This window comes from Serinus canaria, chromosome 3, assembly GCF_022539315.1.
Source record: "Serinus canaria isolate serCan28SL12 chromosome 3, serCan2020, whole genome shotgun sequence".
In the NCBI taxonomy this organism is placed as follows: domain Eukaryota; kingdom Metazoa; phylum Chordata; class Aves; order Passeriformes; family Fringillidae; genus Serinus; species Serinus canaria.
Window position 1 is genome coordinate 30,779,638 of NC_066316.1, and position 24,167 is coordinate 30,803,804.

The 24,167-nt window shown below is 37.3% G+C and overlaps 1 protein-coding gene across 1 annotated transcript in view; it reads left to right on the top strand.

Annotated features, from left to right (window-relative positions):
• PDE10A (phosphodiesterase 10A) overlaps window positions 1-24,167 on the top strand; it is a 168,038-nt gene that overhangs the window by 114,909 nt on the left and 28,962 nt on the right. The window contains exons 6-11 of the mRNA XM_030236088.2: window positions 9,978-10,118; window positions 12,507-12,662; window positions 15,364-15,414; window positions 17,240-17,298; window positions 19,962-20,013; window positions 23,576-23,718. Coding sequence (XP_030091948.1) covers window positions 9,978-10,118; window positions 12,507-12,662; window positions 15,364-15,414; window positions 17,240-17,298; window positions 19,962-20,013; window positions 23,576-23,718 — 602 coding nt within the window. The remainder of the gene's footprint in view (window positions 1-9,977; window positions 10,119-12,506; window positions 12,663-15,363; window positions 15,415-17,239; window positions 17,299-19,961; window positions 20,014-23,575; window positions 23,719-24,167) is intronic.

Here is a 24,167-nt window from a genome sequence, read left to right on the forward strand (position 1 = left end):
GATTATTAAGAGTGCATAGTAAATCATTCTTTGGTGCCATATTTAATATAGGCAGAATTTTCTTTACATGAAAATTACATTAGTACTGAAAGAAAATTCATCTAGTTTGAGGAAAAGCTCTAGATTAGCCAGTCCCTTTCTTTTTGCAAAACATAGATGATACACTTGCCTTTTAAGGAGGACAATACTTTAGAAAAAAATCCTTTGGAGTTTAATGGCACGAAAGTTAGTTTGTAAAAATAGCTGTCCATATAAAAGATTTCTTTACAGCCTTATTTTCTTTCTCTCTATTGAAGTTTACATACTATATTAGAGTTGGAAAACAGCAAAAGGACTAAGTAACTTCTGGCTGACAGTTCAGGTTGAATGCCTTCAGGATATTGACTTGAGTGAATTTGCTTGAAATAGAAGATGCCACATCAATTGCAGAGTCCAGTGCATTTCTTTATGCAAGTATTACTTAGAATTGCTGCCAAAATGGTTCCAGTGTGGATAGTTCAGTTATTTTAGCATCCTTCTGGATGTTCAGATTGCTTGGAAGCATTACCACTCGGTGCAGTCCTAACTGAGAATGCTCTGATGGTAATTCTGCTTTTCAGATGATTGCCCTCTAGCAGGTAAGCACCTCTTGCATGCCCAGCTCCTTCCTTCCCTGTGAAGTTGCCCAGTGTTTCAGAATTTGGTTCTGCCTGAGCTAAGTGTATGCTAGAATGTAGAAGTACTTGTGCTAAAAACCATAAAGCTTCCTCATCAGGGTCATAATCTGAACAGACCTGGGCCCATACTGCCTCTGGTTTTTGAACTTTCTTCATATCTAAGGGATTATCTTTGTCCATGGGTTAGTGTAGTTATGCAAATAAAGTTATTTTTCCTTAAGGTACATAGCAGCTGTTTTACAAATACTATATACTGGAGAACAGAAACACTTCCAAATCAAACAGGAATGTTTCCCAACTCTCTGGCAAAGGACATTTTCTTTTTTATTTCTTATGGGGATGAATGTACAGTTCATAATTCTCCTGTTATGATCTTAATTATCATCTTCAAACATGTCTTTAAGGATTTACTGAATTCCTCATATTGGATTTTGTGTGTGTAAATCAATTGTCTAAGTATCATGCTAGCTAGGCATTTAAGTTCATTAATTGACATCTTTACAAGGCACTATTTCTAAAATCACAGTTAGAGTTCTTAATGTACTACTACATTAATCAATTCTTCAGATACTTCTTGTTTATGGTTCTTACTTGTATGAGTTGTTTTCCTTATGATTACACCGTGATTCCTAAGTAAAGATGTATGACTTTGTATTTAGCAGACATACCTTTAAAGCAGCTTTTCCTTGATCTTGTGTTACTTAGTTCCTGAAACTGCAAATTGTGTTGACACACAGGTTATCCTCGCTTCAGACAGAAGTTTCCAATAGCTTTATTGTAAGAAATAATTATGCGAGAGCCCAAATATGTGCACGTACTCTGTGCTTCAGGGTGTGTTTTATTAAGCCATTCTTGAATTTCTGGTTGGGCAAAAGTGGTTAGTGCTTGATGTGTATGCAGTGCCACCTAGTGAGTTTGTTAGGTGGGTGATTTGAATCATTAAGAACACAGGAAAAAACGTGTACTGCTTACTAACTGTCTCCAGTTTTTGAATGCACGGACATATTCTCTGAAATTTATTTCCAGGTGAAATACTTCTAGTTGAAAGTCAATTCAGGAAACTTTGATCTTTATCCTTGAATCATTTCTAAGACCATGGGGTTTTTTTATATTTAAAGTGGAAGAATCTGCTGCTTTCTTATTTGCCAGGGAGTAGTGATACTCAACAGACAGTGAAAGCTCTTGTTTAGTTACAGTGTTTAAGTTTGAGTCAATAAATTTTCAAGCTGAACAAAATAAATAACTGCCAAAATGTGTTTTAGGGAAATTTTGGTCTTGTTTAATTTAGTCTTTGGGTAAGTGGACTTGTGGAATGTGTTCATGATGAATATAGTATGATAGAATATCGTGAGTTGGAAGGGACCCATCAGGATCACTGAAATCCAGTTCCTGGCTTGCACAGGACACCCCAAGAACTGGCCTGTGCCTGAGAGCAATGTCCTGAGCTCTGTCAGGCTGGTGCTGAGACCACTTCCCTGGGGAGCTGTTCCAGTGCCCAGCCACCCTCTGGGTGAAGAAACCTTTCCTAATATCAAACCTAAACCTCCCCTGCCACAACTTCAGGCCATTCCCTCAGTCCTGTCACTGGTCACCACAGAGCAGAGATCAGTGCCTGCTCCTCCTCACAAGGAAGCTGTAACTGCAGTGAGGTCCCCCCTCAGTCTCCTCTTCTCCAGGCTGAACAGACCAAGTGACCTCAGCTGCTCCTCATACAGCTGCTCCTCAAGGCTCTTCATCATCCTGGTTGCTGTGCTCTGGACACTCTTAGAGCTCAATGTCTTTTACATTGTGTCACCCACAACTACCCCCAGCACTCGAGGTGAGGCTGCCCCAGCTCAGAGCAGAGCAGGGCAATGCCCTCCCTTGCCCAGCTGGTGATGCTGTGCCTGATGCCCCCCCCAGGACAGGGCTGGCCCTCCTGGCTGCCAGGGAGCTGCTGACTCAGGTTAAACTTGCCATTGACCAGGTCCCTTTCTGTGGCACTGCTCTCCAGCATCTCATTCCCCAGCCTGTGCATGCATCAGTATATACTATAGACAAAATGCAGAAAGTGCTACAAAATTAGACAGAGTCCAGTTGTTTGTGTTTCACTATGAGAATGGGAGGTTGTTTTGCATAAATCTGCAAAGATTTATCCAGGTATCTGGTTTTGCTTAATATATTCACTAATGCATGGGTAAAAAAAGAATATAGGACTGCAGATATGTTTGTAGGAGCGGATCAGATTTCAAAATGGGCTTTAGAAAATGATCAGAAGAAACCAGACAATGTTTCAGCTAAGGAAAGTACTTGGCTTTCCACATATTGCCTCTGTCTGTGTAGGGCAGTTGATGACTCTGAGAAAGATTCTAGGGTTTTCAGTGAATTTGAAGGTAAAAATAAGTCTGCAATGATCATTGCTGTATTAAAAAGTACACTTATGTATGTAGCACAAACAGAACTCAAGCTATAGTGTATTTTTCCTTTTTCTCTCTCCACTCCTGAAGCTCCAGATGGAATAAAACATTTAAACACAGTGCTTTAAAAAAAACAGGATTGGCGAAGCTGAAGTGAGTTCAGGAGAGAGCAGAGAGAATGGTCAGGAAACAAAAGCAGTGGTTTTGCTTAGTCTAAAGAGAAGAAAGTTAAGGAGTGGAGATATGCATGGATAAGGCAGAGAGGAAGGGAACCATCTCCAATACCTATGATGTGTAGGGCAAGAAGCAGTGTGCTTGACTGGGCATTGGGAAAACTTCCTCAGCTGTGGCTGTAATGAAGCATGACAGTCTGTTGCTTGTGCAAGCTCAGGGATCCTCATCCCTGGAGGAGTGTTTGGGATCTGCTCGGCCAAATGTCTTAGAGAAAAATGCTTAGCTGACCATGCCTTAAAATGGAAGGGATGGTAGGGAGGCATGTCAACTTGGTTTTCTGTGTCAGTGAACTTCTATAACTCTCGTGGTGTTTTTCTTGTGTAAATCAACTGCAAAGTTTCCAGGAGTTAAGTGCAGTTAAAAATTGATACTATTCAGAAGGGTGAACACACAATCCCCCTGCCAAAACCAAAAGAAACCAAAAGAAAAACAAACCAAACCCAAGTTCTACAGTAAGTGTAAGTGCACCATCTTCATTTCACAAGTATCCAACACTTGTGTGTGCTATGCTGCTTAAAATTGCAAATCTCCTCTAATACACTGTGCTATATTGCAAATGAAACAACATCGTTTTATAAACAATGGTGTTAGATGCTGGTGTTTTCTTCTTCTTTTATCCCTGTGTGCCTCATACAGTCAGACTGCTGCACTTGTGCTTAAACCCACAATTGCCTAGAGCTCTTTAAGGTTTTAGCATGGTAGTATTGGGCTCCTACTTCAACTATGCCACATAACAATTGCCAGGGGTTTGGCTGTGAATAATTTCCAGATTAATTATGTTAGTTTGTTTTTTTTGGTCATCTTTGTCTATTATGCTGAGTTTTTTTCTTGCTAAAAATCCAGGCCTTAGGATGCAGCCTTTGTAAATATCTGCAGATAATTTTATCATTTGGTTGTGTGGTCTTAAGTTGTCCTTTACCAAAAGTAAAAATCTATTGCTGTTATTGAACAGAAACAGATGTGAGCACCAGAGGCCATTAAACTCACTTAATATCAGCTTGATCAATTTCCATTTTCTCTTTAATTTTTTCTTTCCCCCAAGCATCAAATCACATAGCGATGCTTTAGTATGAAGGCTTTCATTTAATGTCAGTTGAATATTGAATGATTTCCCATGAAGCATATTTAGGACCAGTTTTATGAGCAGATTGTGCTGAGGAATAAACTAGATCAAGATCCAGTCACCTGTACCACCAAAATAGTTTGTTAGCAGAATGTTTGTCATATGTGTACTTAACCTTCATTTTAATCATTAAACCTGGTTCTTAACCAGACTGCTATTCTGCAAGGAAATTTTAGAAAAATTGGTTTATGATTGTCATTTGCTTAGTTATAAGTAGTTACACAAAAAGAAGAAATAACTGTTTGTGAAATGATGATAATGAAGATGATGATGATGAATACATGTTGGCAGTTTAATTACAATCCTGACTTTATGTAGTTAGTTGAATGGTTTCTAGTTCTTGTGAGATAGGATTTGGTGTTGAGCTGGATTCCAACAAACTGCATACCAACAGTGACTAGAAAAAGAGCATCAATTATACTGGTAGTTGTCTTCTTCATCAGAAGAGCCCAAGATGGAAATCACTGAAAACTGCAGTTTTCTTACTTAGTGCTGTAAAAATATCTGTTAAGTGTTGTGGATGCTATTGTGTTATGAGACTTGCTGCTACTCCTCACATTTTCTTTTATTGGGATTTTAATCTGCTGTCTCTGTCAAGCATTAGATTTTCACTAGAAAAACCAATAATGGGGCCAAGTGATGCCAGCATGACAAGATAAACACGAGTATTTGTTCATGTGTGTGCTCTTAGCTGTTAGAAATGGAGAGTAAAGAAGGCTTTTTCAGCCACAGTAAGAGATTAAAGATAAATTACTTAATAATTTTACTAGACTGAGTGCATAGTACCAAGGAAAGAGCACCAAAACCATGGTATTATGGCTCATTGAGTATATTCTGATCTTGTTATGTATCTGAAAGCCAAGTTTATTTGTGAATTGAGGATGTTGTCATCTTTATATCCCTCAAGAAACAGTTACAGTACATCATTCTGCATTCCTGTATACTGGCAGGCTTGTATATACATTGGTATTTTTAAAAGATATTAGAGACAGCAATATGTTGCCTATACCTAGAGTGCCTAAGAAACATGGGTCATAGAATAGAATCAATAGAATGTTTTAAGTTGGGAAAAACTCTGAGATCGTTGAATTCAACTATATAGCCTAATGCCAGCAAAATGAAATGGTGAATTTTGCAACATTTGTCTGTGTTCACCAGTGTTTAAACATTTGTTAAGGTCATAATTTATTTTGAACTTTCTGCTTTGCTTCAGTTTGTTTTTTTAAGAACCTCTTGATCTCTGTGTTCATGATAGGTCGTTAGTGGATTCCAAACCACACTGTTACATCCATCAAAATTAATAGGAGATTTTTTGGCTGTGGACTTTATAAAAGTGAATAATTAAGTGACTAAACAAGGAGGGGAGGAGTAATTTTGAAGATTTTAGGCCCACTCAGAGCAATCTGTCCTGCCACAGATGGAAGGAAAGAACCTCATGTACTCTAGGGTTTCAACAAGTTAGCAGAAGTTATTGATGCCAAACTTTAGCGTTCCCCTGCTTACTACATTTAAGGAAAGAAGTCCATCACCATATGGAACTTATTGGAAGAATAGTTTTAATATGGTAGTTAAGACTGCTGTAGGAAAGGAGGTTCTGTCGTTGTCTGGGAGGAGGATAAACAGGTTAAAATTAGGAATTACAGAGTCCTGTGGACTGCCAGGTGCCAGAATGCCTGAACCTGGAAGCTTCCAAAGGATTCTCTCTCCAAGCCAATGTTTGTCATTTTGGTAGTTTTTGGTTGCCTTCTCTCTCATCAGCAGAAGAGATACTTAATGCTCTTTTTACACTAGTTATCTTTTAGTACTTATCTTTGCCTGGAGAGAGACAGTAACTGCATTATCAGTAAAGAGCTATTTGTGTTTGTCCCTTTCTGATACTGACTTAGAGCCTCACTGAAGGTGATGATAGCAGCAAAAGAGTCTGTGAGCAGTGCACAAACATCCTGCTGTCTCCTTTTTCTGCATTGTGAGTTATCAGTATAGTATTTGGGAAATCAGGGGTCCTAATATTCTCATATTTCCTTTTTTATTGACTACATATTGGGTAACTTGTGGATGAAGATCCACTTCTTTCTTATTTTGATTATTAATCATTGTTTATTATCATTACCAGAAACACAAACTGTCTTTTTTGAACTAAAATATTCAGATAAACTGAGAAAATGCAAGTTAATTTGAAAGGGCCAAATTTATTAATTTAATTTACTTGTGAAGCTGTATGCAATATATTTGATGTCTGTATGGAAACAATTCTAGTTACCTTTTGAGCTAGTGAAAGAATATTGGGATGTAGGTTTGCAAATAAAAAGAATGCTGGAGTTCACAGTTAGAAGAAAGTAGGTGTCCTCCAAATTTTATCATTACTGCAGTACTTTTCATAAGTATTTTCTTAAGAGAAAAAAAAAAGTGAGCTGGATAGGTTATGTGAGAAACCTGCTGGTTTTTGACAGTGTTAATTTTAGAGAGTCTCATAGAGTTGTGTCTGTGGGGTGTCTCGGAGATTATTTCAGTAACATGCCATAGCAGGGCAGAGCACAGTTTACTTTGTTTTGTTTGGCTGACCTTGCCATTGATGGCTTCTATTTGAGACATTTCTACATAATTAATTGGCAATAAACATTTAAACTCATTCAAATTTAAATTCATCAAATATGGAACACACAAACACAGCAATTTATTTGGTGTATGTATAAAGTCAGTGTGGAATGGTGGAACCTTATGGATTGATTTCAGCTCATATATGGTTAGGAGAAAAATTGACTTTCTTTTTGATAGTGCTGAATGGTTAGGATAAGATTATCAATTCTTCTGCACAGTCATTTCTACCTCTGCAGTCAGGAGGAACAGTAGCAAATTTAGAACCTTTTGGGTAGTTAGAAGAGTTTCTCAGTCAGTGACCCCTTAGCCACAGGTTTGCAACTTTCCTTAGAAGCAGAATGGGGTTGCTTCTGCAAAACTCTTTTTTTGCAGAAGCTGGAAGTAAAATAATGTTCACAAACATTTTCCAGTGTAGGGAAACTTGTTCACAGCAGTACTTCATTGTGTTAGCAACAGAGTGGTTTGCCAGACAAAATGAGGCACAAGGACACAGGAAAGACTGTGCTGGTGGAAGCAGCCTTAGCAGGCAGTACTTGATAATGTCAGCACATGTTTTTGGCCACTGAAGGTGTGGGAGAAGTGAATTCTTTGTTTTCTGGTGCAAGTGGTTGCTTGGTTTTCTTCCATTTTTTTTCTTGTTTTGAGAAGCTCTTTCTGAGAAGAGAAAGATTTGTTCATTGTATTATGATTAGGGCTGGGCATGACTCAGGAGATGGGTGTGAAAAGAACATTTTATACACATAATTTAAGTAGCACAGTTACTTTGCTAAATGTAATGCATTGATAGCTTACAAAAATAATCAAGTGTATCTGAAACTTAGAAGAAGGTGTGAATAAAAAGAGTTATTCTTTGGCATCTTCAGCAAAACCAGCTTTGCTCTCTGGTGTCCTGTTGATTTTGACTCATTCCACTACTTGGACTACTTTGATCAGACTATTAACATTCTGTTGCATCTCTACAATTTGTAGTACTCTGAAACAGAAGCCACCTTTTCAGTGTTACTTTTCCTATTATAAGAGTGTATTTTAAATAGTAAATCTTAATCATATAGTATAGCAGATCAGACTATGATATGTATTTCAGTATTTCTATGCTCTTTATATTTTACCACCTTTTTTATTTTTTGAAAAATATTTTATACCAGAACACTGATCTAAATAAAGAAAGATCTGTGGTTTCTTCAGTTTTATTAGAATAATGTACTTTTTTTTTTTTTTTTTTAGATCATGGTGTGCTTTTTTTGGCTATGTTATGTAAAATGTTCTTTTTCATTCTATTTAAGTGCATGTAAAAACATGAACTGAAGCTTATGAAGGCAAGCAGCTGTGAAACTAAATTTTTATTTAAAAAATATATGTATCTTTATTAGATTATAAACAAGTAAGAGTAAATGAAGCTTTTTATTCTGGTAGATTGAGTAGGCTTGTTCTGGCAGATTCAATGTATTGATTTGATAGTTTCTGATGGTTTGGATGTTGCTTTTTTTTTTTCCTACTTTCATTCTTGCAATTCACATAGAAAGTAATCATTCTGACTTTTCAAGTGTATCTTACTTCTAGCGGCCGCACAAAGATGTTGTGAGCATAAATGGGTTTGAAGAATAAGGTTCAGGTTTAGGATAAGAATAAACAGAAAATTTTATGATTTCTTGTGCTTGTACTGTAATGCACGACATCAAAATGGAGCAAATAATGGGAATATTCAGCAGCTAGTCCATGGAAGAAGCAGCTTTCCTTCCAACTGAAAAAATCACTTGTCGGTGCTAAAATAGTTTTGGGTAGCTTGATTTTCGTATTATTTTTAAGACAGTTTAATTTTCATCTATACCACATATTAGCAAATAAATAACTGGATGGAAAACTCACTTTCTTGTCTTGGTGAATTTTTTGGGACTGACTTTCTGCTTAAGAGAAAAGTACTCAGTGATTCTGTCAGAATTTTGAGTGTTTTTCTCTTGAGCTTACCCAATACCCTAATTTTTGGACTACTGATTCTTCTTGGATGGACTTCAATCTTGTTTTGCCTATGAATTTCATACTTTTAATTGGCCATTTTTCCCCCTCAGCATAAAGTCCCAACTTTCTCCCTGCAGCATGCTGGTAATCTATTACAGCTAAGCAATCTTCATCACTGCAGGAGTACCTTCATATGGTGCATTATATTGCATCTCTTTAGTTTCTGAACAGTTCAGTGGGGCTTTTTTGGAATTGTTTAGTACTAGTTCTTTATCACAGACCATGCATGTTTGTAAATAAGGGAGAATTATGAGAGGATGCACCTCTTATCATCATTTCATTTTCTACAGCTGATAGTAGGTGCTGAATTTTTGTATGCAAATTTTACCTGTAATAATCCATGCCAGGAAACAGTTCCTGTCTGATTACAGCCTTAATGAAAGCAAATTCTAAGAGGGAAATTAATCAGCAGCACAACCCGTGGCCATTCTTAAGAGGAATGTTAGTAATACATTGTAGTGTGGCATTGTCATCTATCTCTGGTGTTATATAACAAGAAATTCAAATATTATCTCTACTTTTTGAGTATTTTCTATTGCTATAAATAAGTGCATCCTAGATAAAAAAAAATTAAGGTAATGTTTTTCTTACAAGGTAACGTTTTCTTGTGTGAGTTTGTATGCTGTGTATTATGTGTTCAAAGTAAATGCAATCCTACCCTGATATAAATAATAACTGACTTAAGTCATCCACTGTGCTCCTGGACAACTCCTGGACAACAGGAGTTGTCCAGGAGTTGCCTGGATGACTTTAGAGTGAGGTTTTCTAACATTTCAGAAGAATTAAGTGAAGTTTATTCAACTACTTTTCATTGTCAAAAGCCGTGTTTCTCTGCATTATCTACTTTATTCTACATAACTGTAGAAGTCTGTTCTACATAACTGTAAAAGTAATCATGCTTTCTAATTGCCTTTTTTTTCTTTCTTTCTCTTTTTTTTTTTTCTTTCTAACTAGAGTCTGTGTGTATTTACACCACCAGGAGCTAAAGAAGGACACCCACGACTCATTCCTGCAGGGCCCATTGCACATGGCACTACTGTATCTGCTTATGTAGCCAGATCCAGAAAAACGTTGTTAGTAGAAGATATTCTGGGGGTAAAAAGCTTTCTCTTCTTGAGATATTGCAGCATGTTCTTAAAATGAATGTTTTGATGCTGAAATGTGTATTGAGATGTATGTTTCATGATACATTTACATCTGTCCTGATACCAGGAAAGTAAATCTGAGTTTGGATTAGCTGATGGAATAACTTCAGAATATTTCATTTATTTCTTGTTTCAAAGTTTTGGGGTTTTTTTCACTTTGTGTTTGGGTTCGTTTACCTTTTTTTGGTTGTCAGGTAAAGGACATGATGGAACCACAGTCACTTAGAAAAAACAACCAATCAAAACTCCTGTCCTCTTGGTCTTGAAATATTAACCCCAAACAAGAATACTTTCATATAGTCAATCAAATTTGAAAATTTGATTTAATTTTAATACAGGGCTCACACTGACAAGAATGTCAGTTATAATTCTGGTTATTAGTGAGGATTGTTATCTCTGCATACTCTAATGTAAAGCTAGAATACTGATAGTATCAGTGGATCTATATGAAAAGTGCAGTAATGTAACTGATATCAAAAGTCAACCTTTTTTCTGTAACATGAGTTGGAAGTTCCAGAGATGATATTCTGATAATTCTTGGCACTCTGTATGTCTGTCCTTTTTCTTTTTTTTTAAACGCTTCATCCTTTAGTTGCATCTATGGTATTTTATGAAATTGGTTTTTAAGCTGTACTTTGTGTGAGCACTTTATGATTATTTGGTTATGAGGGCTCCAAGGAAGTTTACATTTTATTCTCTCTTCAGTGTTTCCTATCTTTTCAAGTACAGAATAACAATTTTGGATACTGTGGCAAAAAAAAAAAAAAAAAAGGACATTGATGTCTCTACTTTCAACAAAATTATTTGCTAAAAATGGTATGACCTTAGTTGGGCAAACCTGGGCTATAAGCAAATATACCAGATGCCTAATGTGAGTACACTTAAACAGAACCACAAAACCAAAAGGCAGAAACTGCTTTCCCTGTTGTAATAGTCAGTGCTTTCTACACACTCTGGGCTATTAAGATTTTATGTATTGGAATGTTTTTTCAGTAAATTAAGGGTTTAAATTTTTACAGGTAATTTCCAATTAATATCATGATATCCTTACATGCAAGAGTTCTGTATTTTGATTTTGCATTCTTACTAAAGTCATGGGGTTAGTGAGGAGGAGTTTTGAACTTTTTTGTTGCTTTAATATTTGTGATTCATTGGCCAAACAGCAAGATTCATTTTGGTGAGATGGTTTGCCTTTGTGTGGTTTTAGAAGCTTCTCAGCAGTGAAAGGGAAGCGCATGCAGGTAGACTTGCCAGCCCTTTTTTGTGGGAGGACAGAACTAAAAAGAGAAAGCAGAAGACTCGTGTTTCAAAGTGCCTCCCACTCTCTTTTGTCTGTCATTTGTTCAAATTGATTGTCATCTTAGTAATTAAGGTAGAGATTACTTGCTGTTTTCTTTGAGAAGTGAGAGATTTTGATCAGCCTTGAAGGGGTGTCTGTCTTGCCTAAGCACAGCCTGCAGGGAACATCTGGTATAAATCAGGTACTGAAGGGCTGATGTGCAACGAGGTGGGTCTTGCACACTTGGCACTTGGTGCTGACTGCCTTACTGACTGTAGCACCCAAGTGCTTTCTTAGGTCTGCCTGAGCTGTCCTGCATGGGGAAGTGAAACCATAAAGCCTTGAACATTCTCTATGAGGATTGAAAGTTATGTATTTTGGCCTTATATAGCAGCTGGTAGGGTTATTTTAACATTTGTTTCTGTGTCTTTTGCACCTGTTTATTCAGTATGTGTAAGAAAAGGAAGAAGATGCTTAATCTCATGCATAATTTTTTTGGGAATGCATTTTCCTCTGCAAGAGTTGGTTAAGGATTATAACTGTATAACCTAAAGCCTTAGCCTCAAGTTTCAATTTTTGTTTTCTTTCAAGCACTGTTGCCTGCTCTTTAAGACTGAGGTCTGAGCAGTCTGCTTTGTGATTACAAATTCTTTGGGGTGTTTTGGAGGGAAGGGTGTTGGAGTGGTAGTGTTGCTTGTTTGGGTTCTTATTTAATCTGGACTGGCATTTGCAATAAAGTGCCATCTTTTCTGCCTGTGAGAATAGAGAAAAAAGTATTATATAAACAAACTCAAAGCTGAGTGTAACATCACAGCAATGATGACCTTACATCAATAAGGTTATCTGTATATGTAAATTGATGCTGAGACTTCAAAATTACATTTCTTAGTAGACGTCTTACTGCTGTGTAGAAATTATGCTGAGACATGAGTTTTAGTGACTTTTGTGATTTTCCTGCAGATTTGCTCAGATAGGAGGAGGAGGAAAACATCAGTATGTTTTTGCTGTCAATGCTTTATCAGATATTACATTTTATCAGATTGCATTTGCATTTTCTAGGATGAGCGATTTCCCAAAGGTACCGGACTGGAGTCGGGGACCCGTATCCAATCTGTTCTGTGTTTGCCAATTGTCACAGCAATTGGTGACCTGATTGGCATCCTGGAGCTTTACCGTCACTGGGGCAAAGAAGCCTTCCACCACAGTCACCAAGAGGTGAGCTCGTGTGCAGCCTTTGCCCACTTCCCCGCCTTGGTCAGAACTTCACACCCATCCCTCCCCCACTCCAAACTTCCTCCTCTTACTCGTGAGTTTATATCTTTTCCGTGCTTGATTTTGTTCTTATTAAAAAGCAAATAGGTGGTGATTTGAATTTTCAGTCAGAGTAGGTAAAAGAGACAAGTACGGGGCCACATCAAGAATTTTACCTTGTGTTCTTTTGTGGATAAACAGATTCAAAGTTTCTTTATTGATTACAAACTCAATACAGAGTTGTTAAAGAAGTTAACATAGGGCAGGTAGATGAAATGTAAGTGTAAACATCAAAACCCTAAAATCATTTTGTATAAAAAAAGACAAGGCTTGGTTATCCTGAGTCTCAATCTTAACTTTCCAGTACAGCTTTGCTTTACATTTTGGTAAGATTTAAAAATTATTTTCGTTTACTCTTTGGTGTGGCTTCTCAAGTAATGAGACCTATCCTAAAACAGAGTGTTACAATGTTACAGCAACAGTTTATCAAGTCTCAGCGCTGGGTCTCGCAGGAGGGGAGAGAGATTTTTCTTTAAATCAAACGTGAAGCAGAAGAGGTTTCTGATCTTTGCATCCATGTTTTTACTGCCACATGCTCTCCAGCACCAAGATGTGTCTGTCTAGGTGGTGTTTCCAGTTCCAGGTATCCAGGTAGTCCCTCCAGAATTCCTTGCAACAGAAGGACAAGGGATGCTGTCTGTCAAGTCTTTGTGGTCTCCTGGTTGCTTTCTAGGTTGACAGCCTTGTGCTGGTTTTGGGTCAGGCTTTTCTTTAGCTTGTAGGAGCTGATAGCTTTTGTCTCTCTCTAGCCTGTCCCATCTCTGTGAGTTGCCAGGATCACTGTCCTTTGTCTCCTGACTTAGATGCCCTTAAAAACTGTGTGTAGAAGTGCTGCCACCTGGATGACCTGCCAGTCTAGGTGGTGCTCATAAAGCTCTCCTCTGCTTTTTTAACTTTCTATGCTTCTCCATCCAGAAATTCTCATTCATACTCATCTTCCCCTTTCCATGACTGTTCTGCATGCATTACTCTGTTCATATAAGTCCTGTGTAGCTGTGTTGTCCATACACATCCATTTGTCAATCTGAAGTAAGGAGCTGTTTGCCAAATACCAATGGATTTGACAATGGAGCAGGTGTTGCAAAGGCCATTGCTGTACTAAAGGTGTTCAAAGTGCATCTTTGCTCTCATATCAGGGTGAGGATCCCTGTTGTGTCCCATTAGGATATCTCTGATGTAAAGATGAATTTCTTCTCTGTGCCATCCTCCAGAGAAGGGAACCTGAACACACAGTTAAGATAAAATTGAGTGAGTTCTAGCCAGGAGTGTTGTCTCGACAGTGGTATGAGATCCACCATGGTGCAGTTCAGCTGTGCTAAACAGGAATTATTTGTGTGGAAAGGACACAAGATATTCAGGCAAGAGATACTAAAACTAGTCCTCCCAAAGAAGGAAAGCAGCAGCAGTATTTGTCAAGTGTATATTTTGTTTATCAGTAAGCTACGTACTCTGGCATTCACCTGATGTTTACATGTGTATATTAGTTGGGTAGTTAATGCCACTTCAGCTTGTTGTCACAGCTTGTTTTTTTTCACCAGTAGACGGAGGTCAGGGTAGGGAAGTAGATTAGTGTGGTGGTGCCACTGTCCTTGTTCAGAGAACAAAGAACAGGCATTCATACAAAACCAGGCTTCATTAATTCTGCAGCCGACACACAATGTATTTACTTTTTAAAATTGTCCTATTGCATTAATCAATCTACAATTCAGATAAATCTCACACATGCATTGTTTTATAAAAATATGAATGTTTTATATTGTATGAAATAGCTTCTGTAGCTAAAGTTTATGAATGTTCTACTTGGAAAAGACTGGCTGCTAAATCAAAGTACATTATTAGTAAATTAAGAATATTTTAAGGTCACTTTCTCAGTTTTCTAAAGCATTCTTTTCATTTTCAGGTTTCAGAAAGCCTTTGGATGCCATTAACAATTTTTATGAAATGTGTGCAAAGTGTTCTGTTTAAAAATATATAATAAAAAGATACCTTGAGGGGGGCATGCAAAAGTTGACCTCTTGTGCTTCTGTTCCCTGTGTTCCTCTAAAGCTCCTGTGCTTCAAGGACAGGAGATTATGCATGGTAGCACATCATAGTTAGCTGCAGTTTACATGACATTTGTTTGAAATGTTGCCTGGAAACTGTCATACTTCAAACACTTGAGCTGAGGGATCAGGTCTGGTTCTTCTGCCACCAAAACAATAATGAGAGAAGCAGTGCCTGTTTACAGCTGGAAGTAGCTATTGCTGAAGAGATACAGCCCCAGAAAGCTGTTAAGGCATATTTTTTTTCTATGGCAGATGCCTTTCAACAGTGTAATTTTTAAAGCCCTCGGCTTATGAAATGTTTGTTTTCATCTTGTGTTTTTGAGCTGATGGGTGCCCAATTCTGCTTCTGAAAACCATTGGTAAGCTCTAAAATTGAAACACTTGCAAGTACATTTTTGCAAGACTTTTGCAAAATAACTGTCTTCCCTTAAATTGTTACTGCCTGACTGTCTAAAACAGCTCAGTCAATTTACTTAGTAGGTAGATAGAGAAAAGAGGCATGTCACTGATGTGCAGTTTTCAAGGTTACTTCAGAGAGAGTTTCTTCTTTTTTGTTGCAGGTTGCAACAGCAAATCTTGCATGGGCTTCTGTAGCAATACATCAAGTACAAGTAAGTGTGAGTGGTTTTTAATTTTTTTTTTTATTTTGTATCTTGTCTTCCAGAATGTATTTAGTAGGAGCATGGACTAAATACAGATTTAACTGGAGGTTATTGCTTAAGCATTGATTAGAGCCCCTTCCTTGAACCTGGAAAAATATGCTAACATTTTTGGTGTTTTTTGAACTAGTTTTCCTCACTTGCAATCATGGATCAAATAACAAAAAATATTTGTACTAAAGGAAAGAAATTTGAACAAAGTAGAGAAATAATGATTAAAGCAGATTTATCACAACAACTTTGCAGGACTGCATTGTTTTCTTTTTCTTGTAGAAAGGCAACTGCTAGGCTAACTGGTTGCTTTCCTCCTGCTTTGGTATTCAGTTTGAAATTATGAAGTGTTGCTAGCAAAGCCTATTTTAATCCATCCTCTGTAGCTGCTTCATGGTGCTGTAACTACTGCCACTAAGGATGCTTCATGCTGTCCCTAGCTGGGTGCCTAATGGAGCTTCAGTGTCAAGCTGCTCTAGCAAACCCCAGCAGCTTTGCTAATAGGTTTTGTTACTTCAGCCAGCAGAGGATGGTAACACTGAAACTAAACATATTCTGTCAACTCAGAGAAGATGCTAAAATAGATTCTTCTGTCAACTCCCAGGAGGAAATTAATGACATTCCTTTTTTCAAGGTGTCTTTCACACACTTGTCAGAAGACATGCAGAAAGCTTCCTGCTTTTCTCTTGCAGTCTCTAATCTTTTCTGCTTCTGTGCTGGAAGTCACTGACTTTGGGGTGTCATTCCCATCTAGGCAGAATTAGCTGGCACAGGCTGTTGTACACTAGTAGAATTCCAATTGCATGCAGTTGCAGCTTCACCTATGTAAGAATTACTCTCTCCTTGATTGAGAAGTCTTGCACATCTAACAAAAGACAACAGAGAAAGTTAAGTTCAAGCTCATCCATTTTTATTTCTCTTTGTTCTTCTCAGCAGAAGGCTTGCTTTTCCCAAGTTTTTTTGCACGAGAAGAATGCAAGAGTTTTGATTTGGCATTTTGTATCCACATTGCACAGATGAAAGATATTGCTAGCTTAAAGTGATGCTTTCATGAGTGTAAAATGTACAAGCAGTAGAGGTTTGTTTTACTTTTGGCCTCAGTGCTTGCTCTAGTAATATACAGATGTACAGTTGTGCTTCAGATACTGAGTATGCAAATACGTGAAGTAAAAATACAAGTTGAAAGCCTTGCTTCATCTAACATTTTGCTTCTAAAAAGAAGTATGCATACTATTTTCTGTATTCATATTCATGCTAATTTCTCCCTAAGTTGAGCATATATCATCTGCTGCTTAGCCTGGTTAAACTTGTCTGATGTCAGACTACAGTTGTGTCTATATGCTACTTTGCAGCCTGGAAAAAAGTGGCAAAAATGTGGTAAGGGAGAAGGGAAACAAAATATTTGACATTCTCAGAAAATCTGAGGGTCTGGGTAAGGAAATGTTCATTCCATAATCGCAGTCAGTGACAGCCTTTGAGACAGCATGAACAAGTGTAAAAACCAACAGCTTTAAGTGAGTCTTAGGAAAGATTTTACTTGTGTTTCTCAGTTTTAACTCAGCAGCTAGATAGCTAAGATTGAAACCCAGCACACAAATTCAGCTTTAATTTTATGCTGTGCTGTAGCAGATATATAATGTATGTATGTACACACACACACACACACACACACACACACAAGTACTGGTGTTTTTTTTCATTTTCATACAAATTAAAGGGATGGTACTTCACTTTCCCTGTGGCATCAGTGTTCTGGAGCAAATGGTTCTATGATCTGTGCTTCCAGGTGTGCCGGGGCCTTGCCAAGCAGACTGAACTGAATGACTTCTTGCTTGATGTATCGAAGTAAGTGTGATTTGCAAGATGATCTCATGAGGTTTTGATGAGCTTTTCTAGCGTGGCTCCTCCCAATTACCTGTGTTCACTCAATAGCAGTAGTGGAAGCTACTCACTGTAGCTCACAAGCAGGTGCAAAAGCACACTTCAGAGGGCGAGCAAACTTCAGCACAGGGACAAGAAAAAGTGGTATGTGTGGCAGTGGTGTATGTCTTTCATAATTTTTTTGGTGGTGGTGGTGCAGATGAAAATGTCACATTCATTTATACCTTACAGAATTTGTTTATTCTTGTGATCTTTTACTGGGGTTTTTTCCCTCTTTTTTTTCCCCCCTCTTCTGTCAGAGTTAAATCTGGCTATCTTTTAAGAAATGGAAAATAGGCTTGGTGTCTCATGGCAATTTCAGAAGGCTTGAGAGGACTTTACAGAAACTTTTTTAGTGTGCTTCAGCCTCCCCTATTCTCCCAACAATTTTTTGAACATGAATGCATGTGTTCATAAATATCTGGACTTCAGAGTTAAATCCTTGAAGAATCAGGGATGCCATGTGGTTGCTCTTCCCATACATTTTCTGAAGTATCTGTTTTAATTTTCAAAGACTTTTATTGCATGTAATATGTTTGCTTTTAATTTCTTGTCACTATAAGGCAAGATTAATTTGAAAGCACAGAAAGAGTGTGAAAGCTTGAGCTTACACTTGCAAAATTAGTTTAGTGTCTTAGGTGATCTGCTCTTTCTTCATCTCTTTTGCTTTGTCACTGCTATAAGAATCTTCAAATAGCAAAGATAACCAATAAATTAAAAGATAAACCAGAGCTGTACTTTTGGTAAATCAGTCTGGAGTGCTTAACAGTGTTTTATGAAACCAGTTGGTAGGAAAATTTCAAAGTGCATCACAAAGTAGTGATGATACTGTGGAAAAATGAAATGTCTTGTATTTTTGCTGCAAACACTTCTGTGGTTCTTGATGAACAATTCTCAAACTGATGAGATTAGAGAATGTCCCAGATTCCTATGCCATTGCTCAGGAATGTAGGCAGCCAAGCTGACCCAGCTGGAAGGGAGAGTAATAAACTACAGGGAGGAGTCTGCCCCTTGTAAGGAGGGCAAGTTGGTTGTATCCAGATGTTTTTCTGTACTTTTTCCTCAGGATGACCTTTTTGTTCTAATTGCAACATAATTCAGAGCATGTCTCCCAAAGGGCACTCTTACCAAGTCTTGCACCATTATATTCCTTTCCAGAGTGCTTTCATGTTGCTAACACCCATACTGAGCTAATTTACCAAAAAACTATGTTAATCTATCCAGATTTATGGACTGGTAATTTTTTCTTGAACTGGCATAATACTGAGATTGTTTTAAAGAATTTTGTAATTGTTTAAAGTTTTTAAGATAATAAGTACTGCAAATATTTATTATGCCTTTCTGTAAGAGAATAATTCTTAATAGCATTATCATTTGCTAGAGCTTTTTAGTTTCAATGAAAGAAGAAAGTTTGTATTTTAAGGCACAAAACTAGGATATCATTTAATAATATCTTTATGAACTTCACATTGGCACAGACTTGTATCAGCAAGAAAATAATTAGTTTCCTCTTGGAAGTGGTCTGTATCTTTTCTATCATGGGAGGAGAATTTCCTTGTCAGTGAGGAAATTGTAGTGTGCAATGTCACTGGGACATGTTCTGTAACATTTTAGAAAGGGCAGAGTATTCAGTGCTCCACCTCCTCATGCCCCTGACAGTGTCAGACCAGTGTATTTTGTCTCTCCTTTGCACTAGACCCAAGCAGAACTGAGCTGTGTGTATATTCAAGGCCACAGGACAATGCCTTTTGTCTGCTGGGAACATTGTAATCCGAGAGTTATTAATACTCGGCATGTGGAAGGTTTAGACTTCTTTTACTAATAAGTTTGACCTTTATCTTTCAATGTTCTTGACTGTCCTTGAACAGTTACCACTTTGCTGTGAAACTGAGATTTTTTTTCAAATTCTTTTTTATTTTCTAAGTTACAAGATCATTCCCTTTCTTCAACTTCATCTGGTGTTCACAGAGAAAGCTCATTAAGAGTTTCTTAAATAGTTGCCTTTTAACTAGTGTTAAGGATTAGATAATATGACATGGATTTAGCCATTTTTTGATATTTTAAAAGATTTTTTTATTGTTGTTTTCTACTTATTTCTTTTCCTTTTCTAGTTTTAAAATTTTCAATGTGTTAGAGCTGCCAAAGCATTTTGATGCATTCTTGGTATTGCTCAGCAGGAGCCTATTCAGTTCACAGCAGGCAATATTTGGTAGTATTTTCCATTTTCTGCAAAGAAAATTCTATGTATAATAAAGAATATTCCCAATTCTGTAGAATAATGGCTCAAGGGAACAGAGCTCAGGCCATTTCTTAATTCCCTTGTGCTGTAGCAAGCCAGTCAGTGAAAATTCTATGTATAATAAAGAATATTCTCAATTCTGTAGAATAATGGCTCAAGGGAACAGAGCTCAGGCCATTTCTTAATTCCCTTGTGCTGTAGCAAGCCAGTCAGTGATTTTCAAGGTGCAGTAGTTTGTCCTCACCTTTTCTGGCTCCATGTTAAGCTGTAGTGAAACAAGAGCCTCTGACACTAATTTTAAAAGTGTTTGACTAAATGCCAATGTTTACTGACTTCTCTTTCTCTGCAGAACATATTTTGATAATATAGTTGCAATAGATTCTCTACTTGAACATATAATGGTAAGTTGTCTTTTTCACCTCCAAGTTTATTAGTTGTAGGTATTAAAGCCCTTCATTCTCCTTCCATTGAAGACATTATGTTTTTGAGATATATGAGCTGTTTGTCATGAATACATAATACAAATAGTATAAACATGTCTGTACAGAAGAGGTGGTAAAGGATGGCTTGATTTGTCATTTTTGCAACAACTTCTGTTCACAGCTTTCACAAGGAATGAAACAGGACTGTGTCTGAACTAAGTAGTTACTTTTGTGTTCTGAGAAAGTGTGAAAATTGTAACAGAAAGGCTTCTTGTTTTCTTTTTTTTCAGCATGTTATGTTGATTCCTTCTTCTAAATTCAATTTGCTTCATGCTACAAAACACTGCTGAAGAAACTACTGTCTGTAGCAGGGCATAGAGTTTAAAAATTACTCCTGGGGTATTTTTCCAATTGTTGAATGAGATGTGTAAGACCTTGGAAAACTACACCCATAACTACAGTGACAGTCAGTCAATGTTTTATAGAAACCACTAAAGCCAAGTGGTTAGTTCTTCCCATTGAAATAAATATTTAATGACTTAAAGCACTGTTCAGAAGTAGTTTATGAGTTGCTAAATCAAATTTGAATTCAGAATTATTTCCTGAATAGTGTTAACAAATGTGGGTGAACTGGCTGTTTATAACATCTTGACTGCTATGTGAATGATACTTTTTAGCTATATGCACATTCATTGCATTCTGCAGCTCTTTTTCCTAAGTGTAAACCTGAATCAGGTCTGTGATTACCATTGTTTAAAATTTGCACGTTCACAAAATTACTTTTCAACAGTGCTCTGATGCATGCCCCAGTGTTCAAAGTGATATTCTTAGCTAGACTATTCAAAGACAGCGATGTTAGAACACAACCAACAATAAAGTGGTTTTATTTAGAAACGTGAATTAGTAATGGAAAATATTCTGCAGTGTTTGTGTTATTCTAGTTAGTACACAGTCAAGAATTCTGCACATAGGACACATTTCTCAACATTGACTTTTCCAATTTAAATGAACCTCTTAAAAATAGCTTAGCATTTAAAAGAACTGGTACAACACAACATATGGCAATGAGAACAAATATTGATATTCTTCACTGTTCTTCCCTGTGAATAGAGATCTAGTGGAAAACACAATTGGCAGTAAAATGTGCTTACTCTTTCATCATCTTTTCCAACACTTGGCTGCATCATGATTCTGTGTTTTAACCTGTGTGATGTGTCATACTCAGCTTCCTTTAAAGCTGTATCTGTTGTCTCTTTCTTGAGCCAATTAGCTGAATTATGAGTTTGTACATTTATTGCCATTTTATGGGAGCATGCTTTTAGTGTGCTTTTATGCTTCGTGTTTTTATTCTGTACCTCACTGTGAGAAAAAAACAGAACTCAATTTCTTCTGAGAAACTGAGAAACTTGTTCTCACTACTTTGCCTTTTGATGATTGCACTTATGGTTTGATTTGTTCCTGCAATACTAAAGAAAAATTTTGTGTGTTTCTTTCAATTATTTTCATTTTTATTTTCATCAAAATCTCTGAGCAAAACTAGTGACATAAAGGTGTTTTTGAATGTAAATGCAAGGAAGGGAGGTAAAATTTCAAGTTGCCTTAGAAATTTTCTTGCCCTTCTGCTTGAGTAGTTACTAGCAGCTTATGAGAAAGGTGGTCCCTGGCTTCCCTACTGACAGTGCAGAACATACTTTTTGTACTGGTATTCTCTTTCAACCACTGCTCAGGATTTGAGCAAGGGATTTCTAGAAGTAAAACTCTCTCATCCCATTAACTATTTCTCAATTAGTACTGTTTAAGTAATCATTTTTGAAAAGCATGAGTCATGACCAAGGTAAGATCTTGAGTCATATGCATTAAACCACGAAAGATTAATTGTATAAAATCAACACTGTGCTGTAGATTTTACAAAGAAATCTGATACAGCATCTGAATAGAAGCATTTACTGGACCCCTTGTCCTTCTGACAGTTTCTGTTCCCTCTCTTTTGAGCAAAACAATAGCAATCCAAGTGGTTAAGGTCTTTAAATTTCTTAATGCTCTAAGGGGGGAAAAAATGCACGAATCTTACCTCTTAGATTGCAGTCTCCCTGACTTTTCTGTTCTGATGGAGTAAATGGAATAGAATACAACAGAATCTTCCTGAACACAGATTCAGTCTGTGTGGGAGGGCCCTCCAAGTTCTGGACTTGGGCTAGATGGTATCTGTGCAGCCTCCTATGGCATAGAACTAGGGTTTCTCAGTTAATGATTTTTCATCTCATATGGGGTTTTTTCTGCTGAATATTTGTCCGTCTGCATTAGTGGGAAACAAAATACTTAATTGTTTTGTTTCTATTTTTGGAAGACAAGAGAGAAGGGGTGGGGAAGATCATTCATATGGAAGTCTTATGAATCCTTAACACATACCAACTGCATGCATTGCACGCCACGGTTTTGTTAGCCTCTTTCTGTAGCTGAATGACTAGGTAGGTATTATATAAAAGGTGGAGAGATCCACCTCAGATCCTACTCTACCATGCAGTTACTGTACTTTCTGAGCAAGTAAGAAACACAGGAGACCTATCTGAATTAGATAGAGACAGTTCTTGCGCCTGGGTATTGGCATCTTAACACAGTGATCCTTGTTTGATTTTTTTTGTCTCACTTTTCCCTCTTTTTCTCAGAAAGACTATTGTATGTCTGAGAAATACTTCAGTGAAGAGTTGCTGTGTTCCCAAGACAAGATTCTGTTCTGACAGTCAGTGCTTCTGGGAGTTATTTTTGCTGAGATAAAACTAGTTGGTTCAAAGATAGAGACCATGCAAATCTGTTGCTGTACTGTGGTACTTCCTTGGCTGTGGCTGGTACTTTTGGGCTTTGGTTAGTTGTTAATTGTAATGCACAATTTCTAAGTCTCAGCCCCCTGACATAGGAGGTTACAGCCTTTTCCTGTCCCTCTGCACAGGACAATCCATAATGATACCTCTAATGACAGAATCACAGGGTCACAAAATATTTCTGACTTGGAAGGGACGCACAAGGATCATTTGGTCATTGTTTTTTACAGGCACACTTAGTTTTTGTAGAAGCAAACACTACACTCTCTGTTATGTCTGTCTTTGCTGGATATTCAATACCAATATATTTGCATTGACGATGAAGGCAAAAAGCCAAAATTGTTATTAGGTCCTGTTTTAACTTATCTTCTTAAAATCAGGTTAAGGTGAATAGTATCTGAACATAGAGGGAAGAAAGGTACTATTTTGGAAAGACTTGAAAAACAATTCAACAGGAAAGCCTAGTTTTGGGGGGGAAACTTTCAAATCTCTGAAGATATTCCTGCATTTCTCGAGGAGAACACTCAAATTTACAAAGAAAACATTGAACTCAAGATTTTACTTCTGAAATGTATTCTAAAAGATTGCTCCTTCAAACAGATTTCCATACTGGACAGCTTCTCAAAACTTTTATCATACAGGGATGTATATTTTTATCAGGTAATTGACTGGAGATAATCCAACTCATGACCGTTAATTCTAGTTTTGTTTTCTTTCTGTAGATATATGCAAAAAACCTGGTGAATGCAGATAGGTGTGCACTCTTCCAGGTTGACCACAAAAATAAGGAGCTGTATTCAGATCTTTTTGATATTGGAGAAGAAAATGATGGAAAACCTGTCTTCAAGAAGACCAAAGAAATAAGGTAAGAACAGCTAGAAGAAGAGTGCAGTTTCAATTTAACTATGGAAGTGCAGGCATTTTATTACCCAGTTTCTGTGCCTATCTGCAGGTACCCTGACAATACTTGTCATACTGTGATATCATTCCCACCAGGACCCGCCTCCAGAAGGTAGTACTTCTGGGAATGACATTGCAGTGCCATCGAAACAACGTCTCTGAAGCTATAACGTCACTCCTGGAAATGCCGTCTTCCGGAGGCGGTCCTTTTGGAAATCATGTTGGGAAAAAAACAGAGGTGTTCTGAGGTAGGTAAAGGTGCAGGTAATAGTGCACCTAATCCATAGTCTGCCAGTTTGGGACTTTTTTTCCCAAGAGGGTTCCCAAGAGGAATTAAAATTTGTGCGATTCCAGAACATCCAAAGCAAGGAAATCACAATTTGTACTTCTTATGGATGGAATAGGCAAATGTGG